General features: G+C 40.4%; 2 protein-coding genes across 2 annotated transcripts; one reads left to right on the forward strand and one right to left on the reverse strand.

Annotated features, from left to right (window-relative positions):
- Positions 1 to 358: 358 nt before the first annotated feature.
- LOC121529098 (GTPase IMAP family member 8-like) lies at positions 359 to 23,064 on the reverse strand. Its single transcript, XM_041816792.1, has 5 exons — positions 22,940 to 23,064; positions 7,048 to 7,734; positions 5,983 to 6,693; positions 5,187 to 5,843; positions 359 to 1,507 (listed from the first exon to the last, which is right to left on the reverse strand). The coding sequence occupies exons 1-5, from the start codon at positions 23,010 to 23,012 to the stop codon at positions 777 to 779; spliced, it is 2,859 nt and encodes a 952-aa protein (XP_041672726.1). The 5' UTR covers positions 23,013 to 23,064; the 3' UTR covers positions 359 to 776.
- Positions 11,217 to 13,850, forward strand: LOC121529099 (migration and invasion enhancer 1-like). The gene is made up of 4 exons (XM_041816793.1): positions 11,217 to 11,358; positions 11,596 to 11,693; positions 11,832 to 11,908; positions 12,920 to 13,850. Exons 1-4 carry the CDS (start codon positions 11,327 to 11,329, stop codon positions 13,001 to 13,003), a joined length of 291 nt encoding a protein of 96 aa, XP_041672727.1. The 5' UTR covers positions 11,217 to 11,326; the 3' UTR covers positions 13,004 to 13,850.
- Positions 23,065 to 23,246: the final 182 nt, after the last annotated feature.

Genomic DNA, 23,246 nt, shown 5'->3' on the forward strand with positions numbered 1-23,246 from the left:
ATGACCTTCACGCAGTGGGTTCATAAATGTTTTCCCTTCCACAGTCAAACTTGACCTTGTCTGAAAGGAGTCGTGACCTCAACCTCTCATTAGACTGGTGTGGCGGAACAAGAGGAAATACAGCCGGGCACCAGAATCAGGAGTAGAGCCTCAGAGCAGGAAAGTTTAGTTGCTGTTTCAATTGTGGGAAATGTGTAAAATTCATGTTATCTGCAGAAGCTCTCATTGTGTCAAGGTTTCTCTTAAAACTCTTGATTGAGTTTTTCTGACTATTTATTTATTATTTCTGTTAAATATTACAAGCATATTTCCATGTAATGAGATACAAAGCCAGAAAACAACAAAGTATGGTCTTAATATGTACCTGACATTCAGGTTAACACACCAATAACTGAATAAAACTGGATATATAATTAATGAGCATTTATTTTTCATTTTAGTGAAGTTAGAAGCTGTTTCAACTTCCTTTCACAAAGCACTTCACTGCATCTTTTAAATAAAAACACCTACAGGACATTCCACCTACTTCTTGAACAAGAGCTCTCCCTTGTGGCCAAATTGAATAAAGTTGTCATACTCTCAGCTAAAAAAGAGACCACCTTCCTTTGTGGTCTTTTGTTGAGATTTGTATCATTATGAAAAGGGGGGTAGGCTATTCTTTGCACCAAGAAAATACAAAACAAACATCTGAAAACATAAATACATGCATAAAAAATAGCAAAAAAGAACCCTTAATGGTAACCTGTGCAAGAAAGTGCCACATTTAGATCATGATGTTATATTGATTGCTCTGTATTCTCCTGTTTGTCGTTATCTTGTTCGATTTTCTCTTTGAGTTCCTGTATGACTTTCCTGCTGTTCTCCAGACTCTTCCTCAGCTCGGCCATGTCCGCTCTGATCTCCTCCAGCAGCTCCAGCTTTGACAGTTTCCTGTCAATCGATGACAGCACCTCTTCCTGACTGCTACCCATCTCCTCCATGTCAGCATCCTCCTCAGGCTCAGCTGGCTGACAGGACTCCATAGTTTGCGTCCAGACTGTTTCAAAGTAGTCATCAATGAAGGCCTCCAGCTCCTCCAGGCTGCTGCCGTGGTCCCACTGGTCGATCAACGCCTGCAAACCTCCAGACTCAGCAAGCCTCCTGAGAGTCCGTTCCCTCAGTGCAGGATGACAGAGGGACTTCACACTCAGGACATTTTCCTCTGCAGGCGTCCTTTGCTGTGTTTGAGGTAAAGACAGGAGTATTTTCGGATGCCCTGAGGCAAACAGGCGCACTTGACTTTCACCATTTAGTCTCAAGTGGAGCTCATCAGTAGGGAACCAGATTGGCACATTTACAGTCAACTTCAGTCCCTTTTTACCGGAGAGGAGAGAGGCAAAACTGGCCCTGAAGGTGTCTTGGCCCAGGATGTTTAGTCCTGTCTGGGCTCCTGGTTTTACTGAAGGTAGTGCCACTATGTGACTGTCGTTATCTGGGCTGTTCAGTGACGAACAGGCTGTCTGGATCCCTGTAAAAGAAATAATAAAGCGGTGTGAAACATAAAGTCTACAATCTGCCCATCCTTGGATAAAAATCTGCTTATCTCACTACACCAGATATGATGACTCACTGTTATATAACAAAGTACACATCATACCTTTATTTTCTAGATTTGGTTCCTGCTCTGCTTACTCTGAATATCGCTGTTTTGTATCGTACAAATTCAACAGCTCTCATTGATAACATATTATTAGATAATCATTTGAATGTTTATGCCTTATAGCTGTAACATCTGAAGACAAGACCCTTATTACCTGGTTAAAAAGTGTGCCAATGCTTACAGCCATTCCATCCTGCTTAAAGGATGAAGTTAAGCAGGGTCAGGCCTGCTTAGTACTAATGTGGGAGACTGTAATACACGGTGGTTTAAATGCGATGGGGCAGCTGTGGATCAGTAGTAGAGTCTCAACTGGAAGATCAGAGGTTTGATCCCCAGCTCCTGCAGGCACATGTTGATGGGTGAGACACTTAACCCCAATTTGCTCCCACTGTTGCATCAGTGGTGGGTGAATGTGAATAAATGGGATTAGTTCTTAATGATGGCACTTTCCATAACTGTCTGTGTGAATGAGACAGTGTGACCTGCAGTGTGAAAGCACTCTGAGTGGTCAACAAGATAAAAATTGAAGCGCCATACAGGTATGAATTCATTTTACCAAGCAACATGGTGTGCTCTATCATTTAAAGGTTCCCATAGGGTGCCGAAAATTGCTGAGGGGGTGTGAGGCTCACATAAATTTCCACATATAAACTAAGTACATGGAAAAACACTTATCAAATTTTTCTTTTTTTTTCATTTTCATTTTTAAATGAAACAAAATCATTGTTGAATTTGGCAGCAGTATATCACTTTTTTATTCATTTGTGTTTTGAGGAGGGTCAACCCAGATACAAGTAGAGGTTTGGAACTCTTGTTCTAAGGTAAGAATAATAAAGTAATTCATACTTCCAGAAGATAATGCACCAAATCTTTCCATACTAATATGAGAATATAAATTTCCTTTTTAACTCACAGGTTCTTTAGCTATTAAAAGATTTTGTAGCCTGTTCCATTTTATTTCACTGTCAGGATCATTCAAGGCAACCTGTCTGCAGACCGTAATCCTCAGACATCCCCCCCCTCACACACAGACTGTAACAGTGAGACACTGCCTCTGTCAGAAGAGAAGTGCTGCAGTTTGCCATTACAATGTATTTAAAGTCGTGGGTTTGTTTTGTAATTAAACTTTATTCTTAAGCTAAGTCTGGCAGTTACATTTATGAAATAACCACATTGCAAACATTATAGATTGAACAACATTTCAGAGAGAAAAAGGTCAGATATCTAGCCTGGGGGTCAATTATGTAGGCTATAGACCGGTGGATTTTCAAACTTTTTTGGCCCATGGCACACCTAAGATCAACCAAGAATCTCAAGGCACTCTGTATTCATACTCATGCAAAATAGTCCCTTTAACATGTGTGATACTATCATAAGTTTCTATATAGTTGTGGTAACAAAACTGCCCGACATGCCAGATGGATGTGCGAAACACATCCATCTGGAATATCTTCAATACTAAACGTTTGGGAAAGGGCAGAGGATTTGAAAACAGCTGTGTGACTGGATGAAGGTTCTGTCTGTCACATCTTTACGGGCCAATCAGAGCAACAAAACACATAACGTAGCTGCTATCGAGCTGCATGTGCAAGGAAAAATGCAAACCATGGCGACTATAGACATGTCAGTACACAACCTTTGTCATTTTTGAAAAGAAAACAACTCACTGCTGTTCTTTGTTCTTCTATTAATAAAGAAATGTCATGTTCTGATAAAACTGGTGCTTTAGCAGCATCCACGCTAAGCTCCTCCACCATAATTGCGCCGGCCTCTTGTTTCTGCTTGCATACGTCATGACTCTGCAGCACATGAGAGAACTGCCCCTTGTCGCTGATTGGTCCTGTCACTTTCTAACCGGGCCCAAACGCTTCAGACAGGAGCTTTGCAGGATGGATTCACTGGTGAAAAGTAAGGAAACTGGCATATCGATCTGCTTTGCAAGGTTAGTAACAAAATACATTTGTATGAATTCCCATGGTGCACCTTGACTTGCAAGGCACACTGGTGTTTTAGAAATAAATCTGCAAACAGTGGCTTGCTTTAGCTATGTTAGCTTTCACTTAAGCTAATAAAGCTTTGCTTGCTAATGTTACTGCGTCTGCCAATGTAGCTAAGTTAGCTTAGCAACATTAGCTTTAGCAAATGTAGCTAAAGATAATGTGGCAACATAAGCTATGTTAGTAACAAAGCTATGTCACTTAAGTAGCTTAAGTAGCAAGCTGCGTAGTTAGTAGCCTTGTTAATGTAGATATCTGGGGGCTTTAGCTTCATAGCTTTGTTACCTACGTAGCTTACACAGTTAAGTGAGCTATAAAATCTGCGTTTGCCCTTTAAGAATGTTTTCATGTAAGTGACTATTTACCGAGCTTTACTGAGCATGTTGTATTTAGGTTTTAAAGGTCAGGTTTTTAACTTTTAACTTTTGGTATCCTAACCCTTAACTTAACCCTTACCCTTACCTTACTGAAAGTTTAATCCAATTTTATTTTGAAAGTCTTAGTGTGTAGTTCTGTTCTTACAAATGCATCTTCTCACAGTACTGGTCTGAGAGGTCAGGTCTGCAGCCAGACCCCTCTAAAATCTATAATATACTCTTATAAAAAGCACCAGTTTCCATTTGTCAACAGCTAACAGGACATTAACATTCAGCTGCTTAAGGGCCAACACAATTATGAGGTAGAAAGTGGTCAAACAGAACAGAACAGAAGTCAATTGTGCCATTTCTATTGTATCATAAACACTCTAAATTTAAGTTAAGAAATGGTTGAATGCTAATGCTAATTTTTTCTTAAAACTGTTTAAATCTTTAACCCTGCAAAGCAGATGGATACGCTCGTTTCCGTGCATATCCTTGCAAAGCTCCCGTCTGAACAGTTTTGGCCCGGTTAAAAAGTGACAGGACCAATCGGCAACGAGGGGCAGTACTTTTGAGCGCGGCAGAGTCGTGACTTAAGCAAGCAGCAACAAGAGGCCAGTGCAATTATGGCGGGAGACGTTAGCGTGGATGCTGTAAAGCGCCTGTTTTATCAGAACTTGACAACATTTCTTCATTAAAAGAAGAACAAAGAACAGCAGTGCGTTGTTCTCTTTTCCAAACAACAAAAGTTGTGTACTGACATGTCTACAGTCACCATGGTTCGCATTATGCAGTTATCTAGGGAGTTTACTCCTCAGTGGCGACTACGTCACGTGTTTTATTGGCCCATAAAGATTTGACAGACAAAACGTTTTCCAATCGCCCTCCAAGTTTTTTCAAAGGCTCTGCCCTTTCCCAAATGCTCTCTATGAGAGGTTTACCATATCTGGCATGTCAGGTTATTAAAGCTCATCAAATTTATTGTTTTGACTAAAACTATGACCCAGTGTTCCTCTGAAATTTTAAAATAAAGTGGTCTTTTCAGTTACTGATCAACTGAAAATCAGTGGTATGATAGGGAATTTTTCTTTGGTCACTGGTATTCTTTAACACAGTGGTATGGCATAAGGATAATTTTTATCAATTGCTGAAAATCATTTGGAAGAACATGGTTGCATGTGGCTTACTTACAATCATGGTCCAGCTGATTTCTGCAGCTTGTTGAATCTTCTTTACACAGCATCACTGTCTCTGGCTTCTCCTCTACTGGTGAAGAAACACCTTTCCACAAATGACTGTGGCCTCTGTGAAGAGCAGCAAGCCTTTCTTCAGCCAGCATCTCCTCTATCAGCTCTATCAGCTCTTTAACTTGCGCTCCATCCCTCCCGTGTTTATTGTCCAGGATGTGGTATCTGTTCCCACACTTCTCCACCAGCTTCTGCAGCGGTTCTCCTTCGCTCTCTATGCGTTGCTCGATGCTCGTATCGCCCAGCCAGTCCCCATGACTGAACAGTACCAAAGCTTTTCTCCACACCTGGTCCCCTCCTGCCTCCAGCTGTTCCTCCAAGGCCTCCATGTGGGAATCTTTAAAAGAGGAGCTCAGATTGACAACCAGGAGGAGGGCACAGGATGGTACCAGGAGGTCTGAGCTCACAGGGAAGCAGCCAGGTGTATCCAACACTGACACTAGATTGTAATTGATTTTTGCTTGTTTTTCGGAACAGGAAGTGGTTTGGTGTTCTGTTTGGAAGCACTCTCTGCTCAGGATGGTGTTTCCACAGGAGCTTTTTCCTGTTTTTCTGCCACCAAGGAGCACTATTCTCATCTCTGAGAGATGGTTCAGCTTCTCTGAGGGAAAAAAGGTTTCGAAATCCGTTAGAAACATGAAAAACTGCTTACTTCTTGTTGACTTGTTTCCAAAACACGCACATCTGGAAAGCTTGATTAAATATTTTTTCGTAAAGAAGTGAAACAAGATCAAACTCACCCAGCTGAGACCTAGCCATCTGCCTTTGTTTCTCCTTCCTCCTCACTCTCTCTTTGGCTCTCACCTCCTCTCTCCTCCTCCTCCTCTCCAGCTGCTCCATCACTTTCCCCTCTATTTCACAATGTTGGCCGTCCTTGCAACCAGCCAACATTTCTTCAATCTTCCTGATAAGTTCTCTGACTTGAAATCCATCCCCTTTGGTTTTATTATTCAGAACATGATACCTGTTTCCACATCTTTCCACCAGCCTCTGCAGAGGCTCCCCTTCACTTTCAATACACTGCTCTGTGGTCGTGCCTCCAAGCCAATCTCCAAAACTGAACAGCACCATGACACGACTCCAGATGTGCTGGTCGATCAGCTGGAGGTGCTCCTCCACTGCTCTGCTGTAGGTTTCTGTGAAGGCTCGGTCCACACGGATCACCAGCAGGAAGACGTGAGGCCCTGGAGGGCAAAGAGACAAACTGAGCACCAGCTCCCTACAGTCGAACACCGGAGTCTCATCACAGAAGTAGTTCATCCACCAGCCAGGTGTGTCCACTACAGTCAGCTGTCTCCCAAACACGACCCCTGTTCCAGCCTGGCACTGGGCTGTCCTCCTCTGTGATTGGACACTCTCTCTGCTCAGGATGGTGTTCAGTGAAGAAGTTTTACCAGAACCCTTTGCTCCAACCAGAACAATCCGGATATCAGTGATGGGCTGCAGCCGCTCTGAAGGAATAGAGTGGAAACTTTAGTAAGTATTTTTTGTTTTATTACTGTTAATATTTAAAAATAACATCACTTTTCCTATATCTAGGGAGGAAATAATTTGAAAACATATTGCTAGCATGAATTTTGGAGGTTTCATGGGAGTCTGGAGTTGTGTATCAGACTTAAAAATTTTGAACAGCAGCTTTATCTCTGGAAAATGTTTAACAAGTGCAATTTGCATCAAAAGTAGCAGAAAAGAGCACCTCTAACGTCATCAGCTGTGATCTGATTAACACACTGTGTCAGTCTACAAATGCATGATTGGTGGATTTTGCAGCCAAAATAAGCAAACTTTTTCAAAGATTAACTCACCTCTCAGAAGCGCTCTGTTTGTCCTCACTCTCATAAACCTTCGCTGAGCCCTCTCGTCCACTCCTCTCTTCTCCTCTGCAGCTGCAAGTAAAATCTTTTCCTCCATTTCAAACACTCTGTTTCCATTTCCTGTGACAACTTCCTGTATCTTCTCCAGCAGTTTGGTAGCTCCAGCATCATCAGTTAAGTCCACACTTTGGCACCTGTGACTGCACTTTTCACTAAGCCAGCGGAGAGCTTCTCCCCCCATCTGTACAAGTTTTTCTGCTTCTCTATGTTCAGATCTGTCAGCAGAGGTGAACACCACCATGCAGTGGCTCCACACGTCCTCACCCAGCAGGCTCACGTGCTCCTCCACAGCCCTGCGGCGTCTCTCTGAGAAGGCCGAGCTCGCCTTGATGACAATAAGGAATACATGTGGGCCTGGAGAGGATAAAGACACGCTCCTGATGAGCTCCCTCTTAATTAGCTCAGGAGTATCCCGAATGCTAAAGTCACACCACCAACCAGGGGTGTCCACCACAGTCAGCCAGCGTCCCCCCACCACACCCAGCCTGTGGGAGCATGAAGTCCTCTCTTTGGTGGCAAACTCCTCATGGCCGAGGATTAGGTTCCCTACAGTGCTCTTACCGGAGTTTCTGCCTCCAAGAAGGATGATCCTTAACTGGGATGTGCACCAGCTGTCCCCTGGGAAAGACAAGGATAAAGTATGAACTACAAACAGAAGTTAAAGATAAATCAACTTAAAACAAGTTTACAGCAGATCAAGTTTCACATCCAGGCAAGCCTATACTTGTGGGGCAAAGTGGAGTCATGTCCACTGTGCTCCAAGCATGGAACTCTAGAATACAATCTGTGCAGCAGCTCAAAGGCTCAATTTAGTGAATAAAGCTCAGTGTTACTTCATGCAGGACATGGTAGTCATACGCCCAACTGTGATCAGCTGACGGCCAGCTGATTCCAATTATCGCCTCCCGACATACACAGCCAATCACAGCTCTTTCTCTCAACACAGCTGTGTATCTGTATATGATGCACTCATCCCTGCTTGCATCTATTCTGCTGCACCACATTGCTGCTTCTGCTTGCAAAGCTTAACCTCCTCCACCCCAGCCTCCTCCTTTATAGCATAAAGCTTGTTGCACTCTCATGTTCAGATTCATGCTACATATTACATGCTTTTGAACTCTTTTTTTTTTGTATTCAATATGCTATGTAAACAGTATATTAAACAACATGCTAGTAAACAGATGAGACGATTGAATTTCCCTTCAGGGATAAATAAAGTTCTTGTATTGTATTGTATTGTATGTCATAAATGCATCTATCCATATGGGGTTTCAATATGTGCTTAAATAACCCAGGGAGCATCTTTTGAGCAGAGTCTTCTCTGCCAAATAAAACTGTTTATCTGTTTTACAATAAGGTGGTTAAATGTATGAGGAAAGTGTTCATGGCTGAAACTTATTCAAGAATTCTGAGCACAAAAGTTTAAAAATATAACCAGTTTAAGCTTCTAGGTTCTAGGTTAGCTTCCTCAACTTTGATTGCAGGGCTATGGCAATGTAAACACACGTCTTCTTTATCTACCTTTACAATGAATGTACTATACAGTATCTCTATCACCTGCTATTTGGACTTTGTCTTCCTTTATTGTTGTCACACTGTATTGTGATTGCCTTTTTTTCTACATTTTAGCTTTTTCAAGTTATTGTATAATCCAGTCAGCAGCATTAACATTCATGTGTTAGTAGACACACATCATATCCCCTTGAACCACAAAAGGAGGGAAATAAATATTCTGAAAGAAAGAACATTAAATATCTGCTGATCAATGATGGCATATTGAATTTAATTTGATTTTTCTTGTTGTTAAGTGGATAAGACAAGCCCTTTTAATGCTTTAAATAGCTAAAGGCAAAGTTATTACCTTTATGTGATTGGCCTTGTGTAAAAACAGTCATAGAATTATTTATTATCATTTATTTTTTCCTGAGTAAAAAAGTTTTTTAAGACCACAAAATACCCAAAAGTGCAGTGCCCATTGCTGTTATATCAAAATTCAAGTAATTAATGCTAATTTTAATCTTCCCAGATAACATGACACTACAGAAAATTACTTAAATTAAAGTTAAGATGCACAATCAGAGGTAGAAGAAAAGAAACACACAAGTAAATATTGAAACTAATTTAAAATATGACAATTAAAATATGTCTGCTACCGCTGATGCATTCATACATTTCAGTAGGAGTAGGAGGTTTCTGTTATAATACCTCCTAAATGTAGAGAGTAAGCACTAGAATTTGAGATACACTGTAGTAACAAAGAAGAATAATGAGGTAAACTTACATGTTGACCTCTCACTGGCTGCCATTTCACATTTTCTATAAGCTGGTAGATTTTAAAAGGCTAACATTGTTGATTCACATGTCGTCTGGGCTCTTGGTGAAAAATGCAGACAAAGACTGATGACAGAAGTTTGTGTTTTATGTTTTTATGAGTCTGAAGGTTGTTCTGTAATGAGTAATCACTCGGACATGCAGGGGAGAGGAAGAACCACACCTCTTTGTAGCAGGTGCACAGTCCACCATCCACAAATACAAGACTATGAGCTACATTTATTATTTATATGTGGTGGAAGATGTGTTTACCACAGCCTACTGATAATGCACTTTAGAAATGCTTAAATACAACTTACACATTTTTGTAATTTTTTTTGTAGTTTCTGGAGCTCTTATTCGACTAAGACTGCATAGATTTAGTAAATGAATTATGTATAAAAGAATGAGAGAATGAAAACTGTTACTATTAAAAGATTTAAGTAATTGAGCTATTTTTATTTATTTAATTATTTTTTGCTCTTAAAACATTAAGAGTTGAAATATGTATTACAAGCAGATTCACCCATGATGAAACATATTAGCTATCCATGGTCTGAGTCTGTTCCCCATATAAAAATCAACTCCACATCAAAAAACTACTGTTAAAAATTTTATTTAACACAATGACATGGGTCATAGAATTAAATAGTAAATGTAATATAAAAAGAAATCCTCACCAAAACAGTTTCGCTTTGTAAAAATCCTCCTCTGAATATTTAAACCCTCCATTAAAAGATAGAGAAATGCCATTAAGCTTGACCTTGGCTGCCAGCCAGCATGCGTATGTGTCAACATGTTTTGACTCTGACTCTGGCAGACATCCCACCTCTCTGCAGTCTTGAGGGCCCTGTGATGAACCCTTAGCACCCTACATACCCTAAAGCCTATGTAGAGTTCTGCATATTCATTGTGTATGCAGAGGGCTGTGGGGAGTCTTGAAAATATTTTCATGTGCCAAAGGGGGACCCAAAAGGTAAAGGTTGGGAATCTGGTTTAAAGTCTTTTATTTTATTTTTTTTTTTTTTTGTAAGAAAACAATGAAATCTAAAAGCTCATGTGAGGAACTTTCAGTTTGTGTGGACTGGTTAGTTGCCTACTATCACATGTTGAAGGCATATTTGTATTTTGCAGTTTTGCATCAAGAAAACTCATCCTACTTTCTTTAAAATCAAATGCAGCACTCACTGTGAATCGTTGCTTTAGAAAATCTTTTAAAAATTACTGTTTTGGCAGCATCGTGTCAATCTCCACTTAACATCTACCATGAGCTTAAAGACATTAAAATTGGCGAATAAATAGTGTATTTTCTTGGTGACGGTCTTGTTTGCTTTCACAGCTCTTAAGGAGGCATCAGTGTTGATTTTAGCGTGGACCATAACCGCCTTAAAACAGCTTTAAGGAGCTGTAAGGAGCTTTGAATATTAAAATCCTCCATGAAGATTAGAGACATGATTTTACTGTAAAGAAATCAGGCCCGTATGAAAAAGTAAATGTCACGTTAGTCACTGAAAAACAATGGAGGCCTACTGTCTGAAATGTGTAGACGTTAGACCGACCAGAGTATGTATGCCTAGAGGAAGGCTAGCTGGTGTACTTAAGACGTCCAGTTGGTTCACTAAACGAACCTTTTTACATTCCATCATTGACTGATAGTATAATCAATAATTTGTCGCTCGGTTGAATAATCTATTGCACTAGTTTGTTTGTCAAACGGAAATGTTACGTAACTTTGTTTCCGCTTCTGATAAATCTCAGCTGTCTGTCTTCGCGCATGTATTGTCTCACAGACTCCGCCCTGCTCAGCTACTCCCTGTTACAAACCCAACCACACTGTTAACGGCGCTAGCTCGTGCTGCGGACTTCTCGACTGCACCGGAGAAGCGACAAGAAAACAACAATGGGCGTCCTAGAAGTTAGAGTCGAATACTGGTAGCTACTTACTTTATTTAACAGTCATTTTAGTTAAACGTTTCTAGCTAATGTTTAAGAGTCTGTGTATGTTTTCTGCCTTTAAAGAAGTAAAAACCTGTTTTGTGTTTGCTAGCTAACATTAGCACCGTTAGCTTATAGCTAGGCTAGCCACCAGACTGACAGTGACGCTTACATAAACAATGTAACCTGATACTTTCGTTTTAAGGTAATAATGCATGCATTGTGTCTACGCAGTGGCGGATGAGGATATGGACCCCGCTATCAGGAACTCGAGAGGGCTGTGAAGGAAGAGTTTCCTGAGGCGGAGGTGTCCGGCTTTGTGGGAAGATCAAGTAAGTCATGATATAAGAGCTTAGCGAACGGCTTTTTTAACTGAGAACCACAGTTTTGTAAGCTGATGTTATCTCAAAGCAAAGCTCGTTCAAGAGGAAGGGATCATGTGGTTAACCCCATTTATATTCAATTGGCAGGCAGCTTTGAGATTGAAGTCAATGGCCAGCTGATCTTCTCCAAGCTTGAGTGCGGCGGATTTCCATATGAGGAGGATGTGAGTAACATGCTTGAAGTCTGTATATATGCTCAAAACGTGTAAATAACAATACAAATATTCGATTCACTATTGTTTTTAATCCTCTAGTGCATGGGTTTTCATAGTGTGGGAAAGTGGGCCCCCACCCTCATTAAAGATATGATTTGAACAACTATATTTTCAAACATTTATGTCTTATCTTTAAGCATTTTTATTGAAATATTTTTTAGTTGGTAAAATATTTTGGTCTGCACGTGTTTTTAAACATTAATCTTTCCCAGGAAAATCAGTTATTTGGTTTCAGTTATGAACTTAATGCCAGTTTGACCTGATCATTATGCTCTAATTTAGCGGGAACTATGAGTTTGCATTTTTGTAGTTGATGCAGGATTACATAACAGCAGATTTTCCACCTTTAGCCTTGTCTGGTACTCACTTTTGATCATTGTTGATGCCAAAAACTTGCTACTGCAGAGGCTGTCTCAGTGTTTAGGGCACTAAATGTCTCGGTGACCAAAACTCCTTTTACTTCCTGTCAAAACTTCCCCTGGTTTGGTCACTAGACTTAGTGCTTTTGTGTCATAGGGTTTTACAGCCATTTGCTTTCATTAGCTTGTAGATCTTTGCAAATTAAACCCTGTGGCCATTGAGCATCATGAGTACCAATGCAGGAAAATCCTAACCTTAATAGTCAACTCTACATGAATAATCTGTCCAGTTTGCACCATGCTCAGCAATTGTTAGTAAAGCAAATCACCTTTTTCTGGTTCGTGGTTCCATGCCTCCCTGAAGCCCTGTGGTGCCCCCCAAGGGAGACCCACCTCACACTATGAAAACCACTGCTCCAGTGTTAATTCATTTACCCTTTCCCTTTTTTAGCTTCTATTGCTCAATCTTATTTACTTTTCTATTGATTTTTAATTGTTTGTGACCAACTTAAATTGAAGCACTTTAAAAGACACTTAAAGGTGGTAAATTAAAGTATTTGTCCTAATAGTGTCAAATTTGTGCTCTTCTTTCCTGCTACAGATCAGAGAAATACTGGAGACTGCCTGTGCTGGGAAACCCCTGCAGAAGATCAACAGGAGCAAGGCACCATGTGTCATCTTGTAAATATCTCTACCCTGCTTTACCATCATCAGCAGTGTCAACGCAGGCCAGTGTAACCGCACACTGCCAATACCTTTGGCCTACCTCCACCCTTTAAAATGGTCAGGGATCGAACCATACTTTGTACACCCACAAAAGAGATGCAATGTGATGACTTGGTACTTTCTCAAATGTAGATAATGTGACTCTTCTCTGCCTTTTGGCTCCCTTCTCTATCCTCAATGTGGTTCTTCAGGCTGTTAATGATTACCTTAGCCAAAAACTTAAGGTTAGGGTATGATGAATCCATGCCTGGAGTTTCCTACTTTGATGAGACTGAGACTGGGAGAAGATGGCGCAGAAAGGTTTTTGAAGGAGCTCGCTTTTTAACCTCCTACAACCTCATTGCCTGGAACTTTCTTACTGATTGCTTTGTCATTTGTTTCCTGATTTCATGCACATACCAGTTTATTTGCACATGGGCAGTGCTAAATGGTGGAACATATTATTGAAGCATAAAGGGACACTCTTTGTTGCTGCCTCTGTTGCTCCATGCTGATAATATTTTGAGTTCATACAAGCCCTACCATCACTGTTCAGGTAAAAATCAAATTTGTTACATTAGTAGTAGATTGTAAAATTTAGCCTGCAACATTTATTTACATATCAAATTGGACTTGATGTGAAAATTATAGTTAAATGTTCTGTGATTAAAACTGACTAAATCTGAAGCGATCATTTGAAGTTTTTTTCTGAAGACCACCACTCACTGGTCTGTCAGCTCACACTTCAGCTCATTTTCCACAAATCATCCTGTACTTTTTCCTGAAATGTCTGTACTGAATTTAAATAAAATTGCAGCTTGTTTTAAGAGAAGCTTTTTTCCTCTTATTTTGAACACACTCAAATCTACATGATTTTACATACATAAAACTAACTTTGCAAGCTTTCTCTGTGGGTAATCCTGTGCTGGTTTGCATATAAAGGATTTGCCTGTAAAAATAAATGCATACGTCTTGGTTTCAGGTCACTGACTAACTGTGGTAGTGACTTTGCAGTTTTTTCTCGAGAGCTCTCTAGGAGCTGCTCCTATGGGTGGCATCCAGCGTTGTTGTCAGGGTCTCTTAGCAATGGCATCTAGCAACCTCTGTTTTCACATGGAGTCTTATTTTCCTCTTGGTATGCTGGTTAGAATGACAAAATTTTCCATCCAAGACACTGATTATCAAACGTCAGAAATGGATTACCAACAGCAGAGACCGACTTGTATATGGCTAGTCAAAGCCAAACTCCAGAAGGAACCGAAGGTCAAAGTTGCTCTGAAAACAGAGAAAAATCAGAGCAAGACAGTACATGAAAATTACCTCAATGACCACATGACCTCAACATGAGAAATATCAACGCAAGCCTCAGGGCTGAAAAAGACACTGGTGGAGAAGTTTAAGTCTCAGAAGATGCAGGCCTTCAGCAGCAGCATGAAAAGTGCCAGTGAGATCACCAGCTTGAAGAAAGACTTAAACAAAATGACAGAAGGCAATCTCCAGATGGCCTCCAAACTCCAAAGCCAAGAGGAGGCCAATATGGCACTGCAGAGGGAAATTAACATCCTCAAAGATGAAGCTGCCAGGAGAGAAAGGCTGCTTTTAGAGCAGGCAGAGAGTTTAAAAAACCAGCTGGTACTTTGAAAACTTGAGCTCTTGTCAAAACTCAGAGCTCAGGAGAAGACCAATTTTCAGCTGCAACAGGAGTTAGAGGAAGCTCAAATAGAACAGCATCAACAGATGTTGAGGGATGATGGCTTCAAGAAAGAACTGGAGCAATTAAGCAGTAAGCATTTGGAGATGACTGAGAGCACCTCGATGCTGGTTGAAAAGCTGGAAGAGGAAAAGTCCTTGCTGCAGCAGGAAGTCATGCACCTGAAAGATAAAGCCTCTACCAGGGAACTTTCCAATAACAAACAGCTCCAAGGCTTAAAAAATGAGCTTACATCTAAACTTGAGGCCCAGGAGAAGATCAGCTGTGATCTGCAGAAGGAGATGGAGGGACTGAGAGAAGAAAATTGGCTCCAGAGGTCGAGGGCTGATAAACTCAAGGAAGTCCTTGTGGAAGTCTGACTGCAACTGTGCAAGACAATCTCTCCATGGAGGCAGGCGAAGAAAGTTGCCACAAACACAAGCAGCAACAGAGGTTAAATGAACTCTTCCAGGACTACTTTCCAGCTCTGACACTCCCCAAACTCCTGCATCCAGGCTGTAACAGGCCAGGAAACACGGTAGGACTATGAAGTCCAACAAACTGAGGTCAGTAAGCTTCTGTTTGTCAGGAATGAATGTCTCCTGTGTCTGAGTGGTGTTTCTCTGTGTGTAAATAAATATGTGTTTTAAATTTAAAAAAATAATTCATTCATTCTTCAAGTCTTTTCTGTATGGTTGGATCTCTTTAGAGCACTGTGAAGTGTTTTTAAACTGTGGTTTTTAATGAATATGTCCTAACGCCATCCACCACATGCAAAAACACAGATGGTCGATGAGCATTCTGTCGTTCAAAAAAGGGATTTTAAAGTTGTATAGGATGCACAGAGCTTGTTGTAAACTCTTAAAAAGAACATAACATTTTTTTTCATACAAAAAAAGCCCCACTGTAAATGCCTTTTCTTTGAAGTATGTGCAAAATGTTTTCCACATTCGTAACACTAAGGGGCGCCAAATTTACAAAGATTGCTCTGTATGTGGCGTCCAGCAACTCCTTGATCACAAGAAAAGCCTTGCTGTCTAGTGAGGTGCATGTGGAGAATGTAAAGGAAAAAATCTATTTATTTAAATTAATTTAACAAGGAGAATCTTGTTGAGATCAAGACTCTCATTTACAAGAGTGTCTGGCCAAGACAGTCAATAGCACGATCACAGATTTACTGATATAAAAACTATTATAAACACAAATCAGATAAATCCATGTCACAGAGCAATAAGTCATCACCCGATGCAACACCTTTAATTTACGGAGACAAGCTCGTCCAGACACAACGAATCTTGTAGCTGATTCCAGTCTGCAGGGCTAGCATACCTGAAGCTCCTTTTACCCATTTCAAGATGCACTTTGGGCACGGATAGAAAAGTAAAATTTGTGACAGATCGAATACTGTAGCTTCCAGAACTTTTCACATGAATGACATCACACAAGTATGATGGACACAGATGTAGAAACGCCTTAGAAATGAGGATATGCCAATGCTTTTGTCTATGTGTGGTCAAAGAAGGCCGCTCAACTCAATCACACAGACTGCAATGATGAGAGAAAGACTTAAGACTGGTAATGAACCTCAGTGCCCCTTGGTAAACAGTATCCAAAGATTTAAGCCTTTGAGAAGATGCTTTCATGTACAGAATGGCATCATAATCAATCCTAAGCATGAAATTGGCAGAAACAGTGATTTTCTTTTCCGTAAAGGAATAAAAAAACTGATCCCTGAAATAAAAACCAGGCTGCAACTTTAACTTCTTAACAAGTAGCTCAATACGAAGCTTAAACATTAATCAAAATCCAAGAGTAAGAAAAGACAGACTCAATCACATCGGAAGATTCAGGAACTTTTTCTCTGAGTTTGAAAACATGGGTTTGGTTTTGTCCAGATCTAAGATCAATCTTCACTCATGCAGTGTGTCCTGTACAGAATCATGGTTTCTTGCTAGCGACAGAGAGCCTGATGCTGTGTAGGAGTGGAGCTATAAATAACTGTGTCATCTGCATATAAATGATCATTTGCAATGGGAATATTTTGACCTATGTTGTTAATATTAAGTGTCAATAACAGTGGCCCTAAAACTGAGCCCTGAAGCACAACATTTTAAACTTCAAGACATTTAGAGGAAAAGCCTTTGGCTTCATACACTGGAATCTGTTTGATAAGCTCTGTCAACTTTTTGTATACATTCAGAGTGTCAGTGACCAAATATGCCCCATAAAAACACATTAGAACTACAATCTTTGATTCCCTAACCATTGCAGTGGGAAAAAAAACATGCACTTAATGATATAAGGCTTTCATTCTGGAGTCATTGATCCAAATATGCAATTTTTCCTGTTCATCATTAAATGTAAGCCATTTTCACAAATTTGACATGAGGGGAATCTGCATCCTTATTTCCTGGTTTTCTATAGGGGCAATATTATGGCAATTTGTGAAGATCTTAACATAGAAAATATAAATGATGTGTAAAAATCAAAGTTGTTGCTCATTATTAACATATTAAAGGCTGTTATAGTCCCTTTAAGAAAATCCAAATTGCATATAGTATATTAAATTTATTTCCTTTGTGTGTTTTTTAAATTTTTCACAAAGATCAGGATCTTTGCACTTGAACTTGATTTGAAGGAGTTCCACTTCTAAAAATGTAACCCCTTCAATGCAAGTTAAATTTCATAGATGATTTATACTGTAAATATGAACAGGTCTGATGCTAATAGAAAACATAATGCAAAAAAAGTGAGATAAAACACATTTATTTTGCTGCTATTAAAGTATAGTATCCATTTTTGGCACAATGCATGCTGAGTGTTACAATTTATGAAAATCTTAAAATATATTTTAAAAAAAGTTGGCAAAGTTGTTGCTAATTATTTAAATTTCCAGGGCTGTGGTAATGAAATTCAATTTGCATATAATAAATCAAATTAAATTAAAAATATTCCTTTTTGCATGTTTTTAACATTACAGACAGCAGAGTCTTTCTGCACTTAAACTGGCATTGAAAGGGTTACATTCACAAAAAATGTTAATATGTGATAGATATGATCAGATCTGATCTTGATTAGAAATAATTATGCAAAATAAGCTGACAAAAATATCTGTATTGTTTTTACGAACACCCCAAGTGTAACAATTATATTGGTCCATCCGAGGGTTAAAGACTCAAAGATGTAATATTAGGTAAGAGATTAAATAGAAAACAGTGGAAAATCCCAATATTCTCAAGTATGAAAACAAAAATTTCTTCTGTTTTCTTTTCTTGTAATCAAACTCTCTAAAAACTCCCATGGATATGGTTGTGCTTCATTTTTTGTACTTTGAGGTTCAGAAAAAAACTTGGAAAGAAAAGTATGAGATGCCTTGTAATGAAAACAATTGAGCATTTAAAGGTGTATGCACATACTCAGTACTTGTAAATGTACAGTAGGTCATGTGCTTGAGTGTTATTCACTGTGACTAGGTGGGTCTTTGGTGCTAGCTCTGCCTCTCCTTGATAACTCACTTTACAAGTGTTTGTTCAAACACTGATAGAGCTGCTCTGTGCTGCTTTGGTACAAATATGAAGAGCCAATTAACACCTTTCATTATGAAGAAGCATTTATTGTAGAATTTTTTCCTCTTTTATTAAACATATAAAACAAAGCACCCCGTTGCCTGTTGAATATCTACAAGTAGTTTATATCAATCTTAATGAGATTTTTTTTGGGCACCTTACACTTGATGGGGTTTAATATTTCACATGTTCCTCAAAAATTGCACTGACTTGAGATTTTCAAACTTTCAAGACCTCATACATCTTTTGATTTAAGGTAAACCTAAAAGACTATGAGCACATCTTCATAAAAGGGGCTCCATGCAGACTGGGAGTGTCTGAATGCTGTGTATGAAGACACATGGACACAACAGATATCTTTCACCACTGATAATAACAGACTGTGTGTTCAGCTGGGGCCCACTGTCTCTGACTGTGAGGTGTAGAGTCTGTTTGCATATCATCTGTGGGGGGAATTTACAGTAGACTAAAACTGGATGAGGTTGATTAAATGAATACTTCAAAAAATATGGGATGCAGGATTTTTGGAATTGACATTTATGCTCTAAAGCAACAACACCTCCTCGAGTCTTTTATATTACTCCAAATCACAACCAAACCAAACTTGATCCTTCTAGTGAGCAGGCAAGAACGGCAGACAATCATCATCATCATCTCTATAAGCAGACATAGAAATCCATAAAAATAAAAAATAAAAAAAATACATAATATTATATGGACAACAGAATTTAGCAGCAAGACCATTACACCACCAGGGACTGTAATGACATTGTAGGTACATGTACTTTAATAAGAAGTTTGCCCCCTTATGCAGCTTCCACTCTTCTTAAAAGACTTTCCACAAGATTTGTAGTGTCTCTGTGGGAATGTGTGCCCACGCTGATGAGGTCAGGCACTCTGAGGCTGGATGAGACAGCCTTGCTCGCAATCTCCATTCCAGCTCATCCAAAAGGTGCTTGATGGGGTTGAGGTCAGGACTCTGTGCAGACCAGTCAAGCTCTTCCAGACTGAACTCATCAAACCATGTCTTTATAGTTCTTGCTTTGTCCACTGAGGCACGGTCGTGTTAGAATACTGTTGCCACAAAGATGGAAGCATAGCATCGTCCAAAATGTCTTGGCATGCTGAAGCATTAAGATTGGCCTTCACTGGAGATAAGAGGCCTAGCCCAAACCCTGAAAACAGCCTCATCCTATTGTTGAATTTAACCATGGCAATGTTATCATAAAGGTCAATTATCTCTGTCTACAAATGAACTAGTAGTGAGCTGATAGCATGGCACACAAGGTGCCTGTTGCTCCAGAAGCCCTGCGACATAAATTAGTTTTGAGAAAACATGTTATCACAAAAAATAAGAGTGAAATAAAATGTGTAGATGTATGTCTGCTTGGGGTTTCTGTATGCTGCAGGTTTACATTGGCTTTCTGTCACATCTAGGATCCCAGCTATTACAATGATCAGCCATTTGATGTTTTATTTTGAAGCTCTATTGCATATGCTTCTTGGCCAGGACACGTTTGAAAAGTAGGTTTATAATCTTTTTTTCCTCCTGGTTAAATAAATAATTTCAAAGGTAATTTTGAATATCCCAATAACTGAGGTGCCAGTGGGTAGAGATGAGGACATTATGTTGCTTTTCATTTCAAAATGTCTGCATGGCATTACTGCTGCTATAGCTCTATATGGGGGATTGCCTCCCACGGTGCCTTGATGTTTGAAAAGTTGCTGCAAAAAATGCCCTTTGATTGCCACTATGGTAGATAATTACAGTATAGTGCTCTCTATTGTGCCCTTTGAGAGGGAAAAAATGACAATTTGTCTTCACTTCCCTGTAAGTGAAAACAAAATTGACAAATTGCCTTCTCATTCAAAAATAATCAACAAATTTCCTTTTATGGTGCCCTCTTGGTGGATAAAATCTGACATATTGCCCTCTTTAAAGCCCTCTTAGTGGGCAAAATCTGACAATTTGCCTTGTAAGTGGACAAAATCTGACTTAGAGCTCTCTAAGATGACAAAAAATCTGAAAAAGTGCCCTCTTAAATGCCCTCTGAATAGACTAAATTAACAAAGTGCCCTTATTAGTACCCTCTGTTGTGCTCTCTTAGTGGGCAAAATTTGGCTTCATGCCCTCCAAGTGGATATGTGATGAAGTGTCTCTAGACTGCCTTTAAATAGACAATGATAAATGGCCCTCTTTGCTACCTTTCCAGTGGACAATGTGTGATAAAGTGTCCTCCAGAGTTACCTTCCATTGAGAAGACAAAACCACCAACAGTGGTGAAATGCAGTGAGGAGCTATAAGCTCCCTGATAAAAAAGTTCCTTTTTATTGACATCCTCCCTTGTGTATCTTTGTCAAGTCATTGTCTAAATGGTTTGTGATTCCTTGTCTGTCTTTACAGAGCTGCAGTAGGTATAATCATACTCTTAAAGGTTAAATCGTAACCAGATTGATTACTACCCCACTGCACACAGCAGGTTTCCTTTTTTACCATTTTCACTCCTGCCCCTCAAAAATCTTGGTTCTGCCACTGCAGCTATTTAGATGTTTTCTGTTTTGGAAGAGACTTGTGCTCATTTTCAGTACTTTTCTCTGTCATCACTTAGGCTAAGGGTCAAAGTGAGCTGAGCCAACAAAGTCGCCCTCTAAAAAACTGGGTGCTGCTGGTTGGCACAGCGATTAGGCCATGCCGGGTGTTTTTGAGGCTAAAATCTTTAAGTATGCCATCAAGGCTCAGGGTTCACCTTTGAATCCATCTCCTTTCTCTCTCACCCAAGTTTTCTACCCTAGCTACTGTCCTGCCAATCAAAGGCATGAAAAGCCCTAAATAAAGAGTACAAAAGCTGATTTGACAGTAAGTATTGTCAGTTGTGTTTGTTTTAACTGACTATAATTCTTAAAAATGTGTTTGTCTAGATACACTATATTACCAAAAGTATTCACTCACCCATCCAAATAATTGAAATCAGGTGTTCCAATCACTTCTATGGCCACAGGTGTATAAAATCAAGCACCTCAGCATGTAGACTGTTTCTACAAACATTTGTGAAAGAATGGGCGCTCTCAGGAGCCCAGTGAATTCCAGCGTGGTTCTGTGATAGGATGCCACCTGTGCAACAAGTCCAGTGGTGAAATTTCCTTGCTCCTAAATATTCCACAGTCAACTGTCAGTGGTATTATAACAAAGTGGAAGCAATTGGGAACGTCAGCACCTCAGCCACGAAGTGGTAGGCCACGTAAAATGACGGAGCGGGGTCAGCGGATGCTGAGGCCCATATTGCGCAAAGGGCGGCAACGTTCTGCACAGTCAATTGCTACACACCTCCAAACTTCATGTGGCCTTCAGATTAGCTCAAGGACAGTGCGTAGAGAGCTTCAAGGAATGGGTTTTCATGGCCAAGCAGCTGCATCTAAGCCATACATCACCAAGTGCAATGCAAAGTGTCGGATGCAGTGGTGTAAAGCACGCCGCCACTGGACTCTAGAGCAGTGGAAACGCGTTCTCTGGAGTGACGAATCACACCTCTCCATCTGGCAATCTGATGGACGAGTCTGGGTTTGGTGGTTGCCAGGAGAACAGTACTTGTCTGACTGCATTGTGCCAAGTTTAAAGTTTGGTGAAGGGGGGGATTATGATGTAAGGTTGTTTTTCAGGAGCTGGGCTTGGCCTGTTACTTCCAGTGAAAGGAACTCTGAATGCTTCAGCATACCAAGAGATTGTGGACAATTCCATGCTCCCAAATTTGTGGGAACAGTTTGGGGATGGCCCCCTCCTGTTCCAACATGACTGTGCACCAGTGTACACAGCACAGAGTCCTGACCTCAACCTGATAGAACACCTTTGGGATGAATTAGAGCAGAGACTGAAAGCCAGGCCTTCTCATCCAACATCAGTGTGTGATCTCACAAATGTGCTTCTAGAAGAATGGTCAAAAATTCCCATAAAAACACTCCTAAACCTTGTAGAAAGCCTTCCCAGAAGAGTTGAAGTTGTTATAGCTGCAAAGGGTGGACCAACGTCATATTAGACCCTATGGATTAAGAATGGGATGTCACTTAAGTTCATATGTGAGTCAAGGCACGAAGGCAAATTCTTTTGGCAATATAGTATAGATTTGAAGGTTATTGCATATGGCCAGACTGCCAGACATCCATCTATACTGCTTATCCCATTAGGGGTTGTGTAAGCTGGAGCTGATCATAGGTGCCACTTGCACTAGTGGCAGTAAATCATAGGGCAGACATACTCACACTAAGGGGCAATTTAGACGTACCAATTTGCCTAACACGCTTGTCTTTGGACTGTGGGAGAAGCCTGAGTATGCCCATGCCCAGGAGGAAGATGCAAACTCCAAACAGAAAGACTCTGTCTTCTGACAAGGGATTTAAACCCGGAACCCATTATCACATGCATGTTCCTATAGGCTGTTTTCATGTTGTTGTAAGAACCTGTGTCAACCTCTGATGCTTTTCTGTTTCACTAGTGCTGCTTGCTGTGTTACAGCGTGTTATCAGACTGGGTTGGACTAGAGGCCTGGACCTCCAGTCAGCAGCAGAGGACGTCTGACCTCATGGCTACCATGTCACATGTTCAAACCAAGAGAGCTCTTGGTTGAGCTGTAATAAAACAAGTTTTAATGTGTTTATCTTTGCTCACCATAATCAAGTGCAGAAGGACTACCCCGTCGGAAGGGAATCCCCATCACGTAAACAAGATGACGCACCAACATGCTCTCCCTTTTTTCCCCCTTTGCCCCCTGTGTGCCCCTCAGCTCAGATGGAAGCCTGCAGGTTCCTCTTACTGCCCTGTACTCGCTCAGACCTGGTGCATGCTGGGAGGCCGGGCGGGGCTGGGATATCCCTGCTTCAAGGTGTCGCCGTCCGATAGTGCTGCTTGTCTGTCACAGAGGCCTTATCAACTTCACCCCCCCACCAGGTTGCCCAGCAACCAGTAGGGTTGTGAG

This window comes from Cheilinus undulatus, linkage group 21 (genome assembly GCF_018320785.1).
Source record: "Cheilinus undulatus linkage group 21, ASM1832078v1, whole genome shotgun sequence".
Classification (NCBI taxonomy): Eukaryota; Metazoa; Chordata; class Actinopteri; order Labriformes; family Labridae; genus Cheilinus; species Cheilinus undulatus.

Coding starts and splice junctions, on each gene's coding strand:
- LOC121529098 (XM_041816792.1), bottom strand. CDS start 23,012: ATGTTGGTGCGTCATCTTGTTTACGTGATGGGGATTCCCTTCCGACGG. Junction 6,694..7,047: donor AAACAGAGCGCTTCTGAGAG/GTGAGTTAATCT, acceptor CTATTCCTTCAG/AGCGGCTGCAGCCCATCACT. Junction 1,508..5,186: donor AAATCAGCTGGACCATGATT/GTAAGTAAGCCA, acceptor TTTCTTTTACAG/GGATCCAGACAGCCTGTTCG.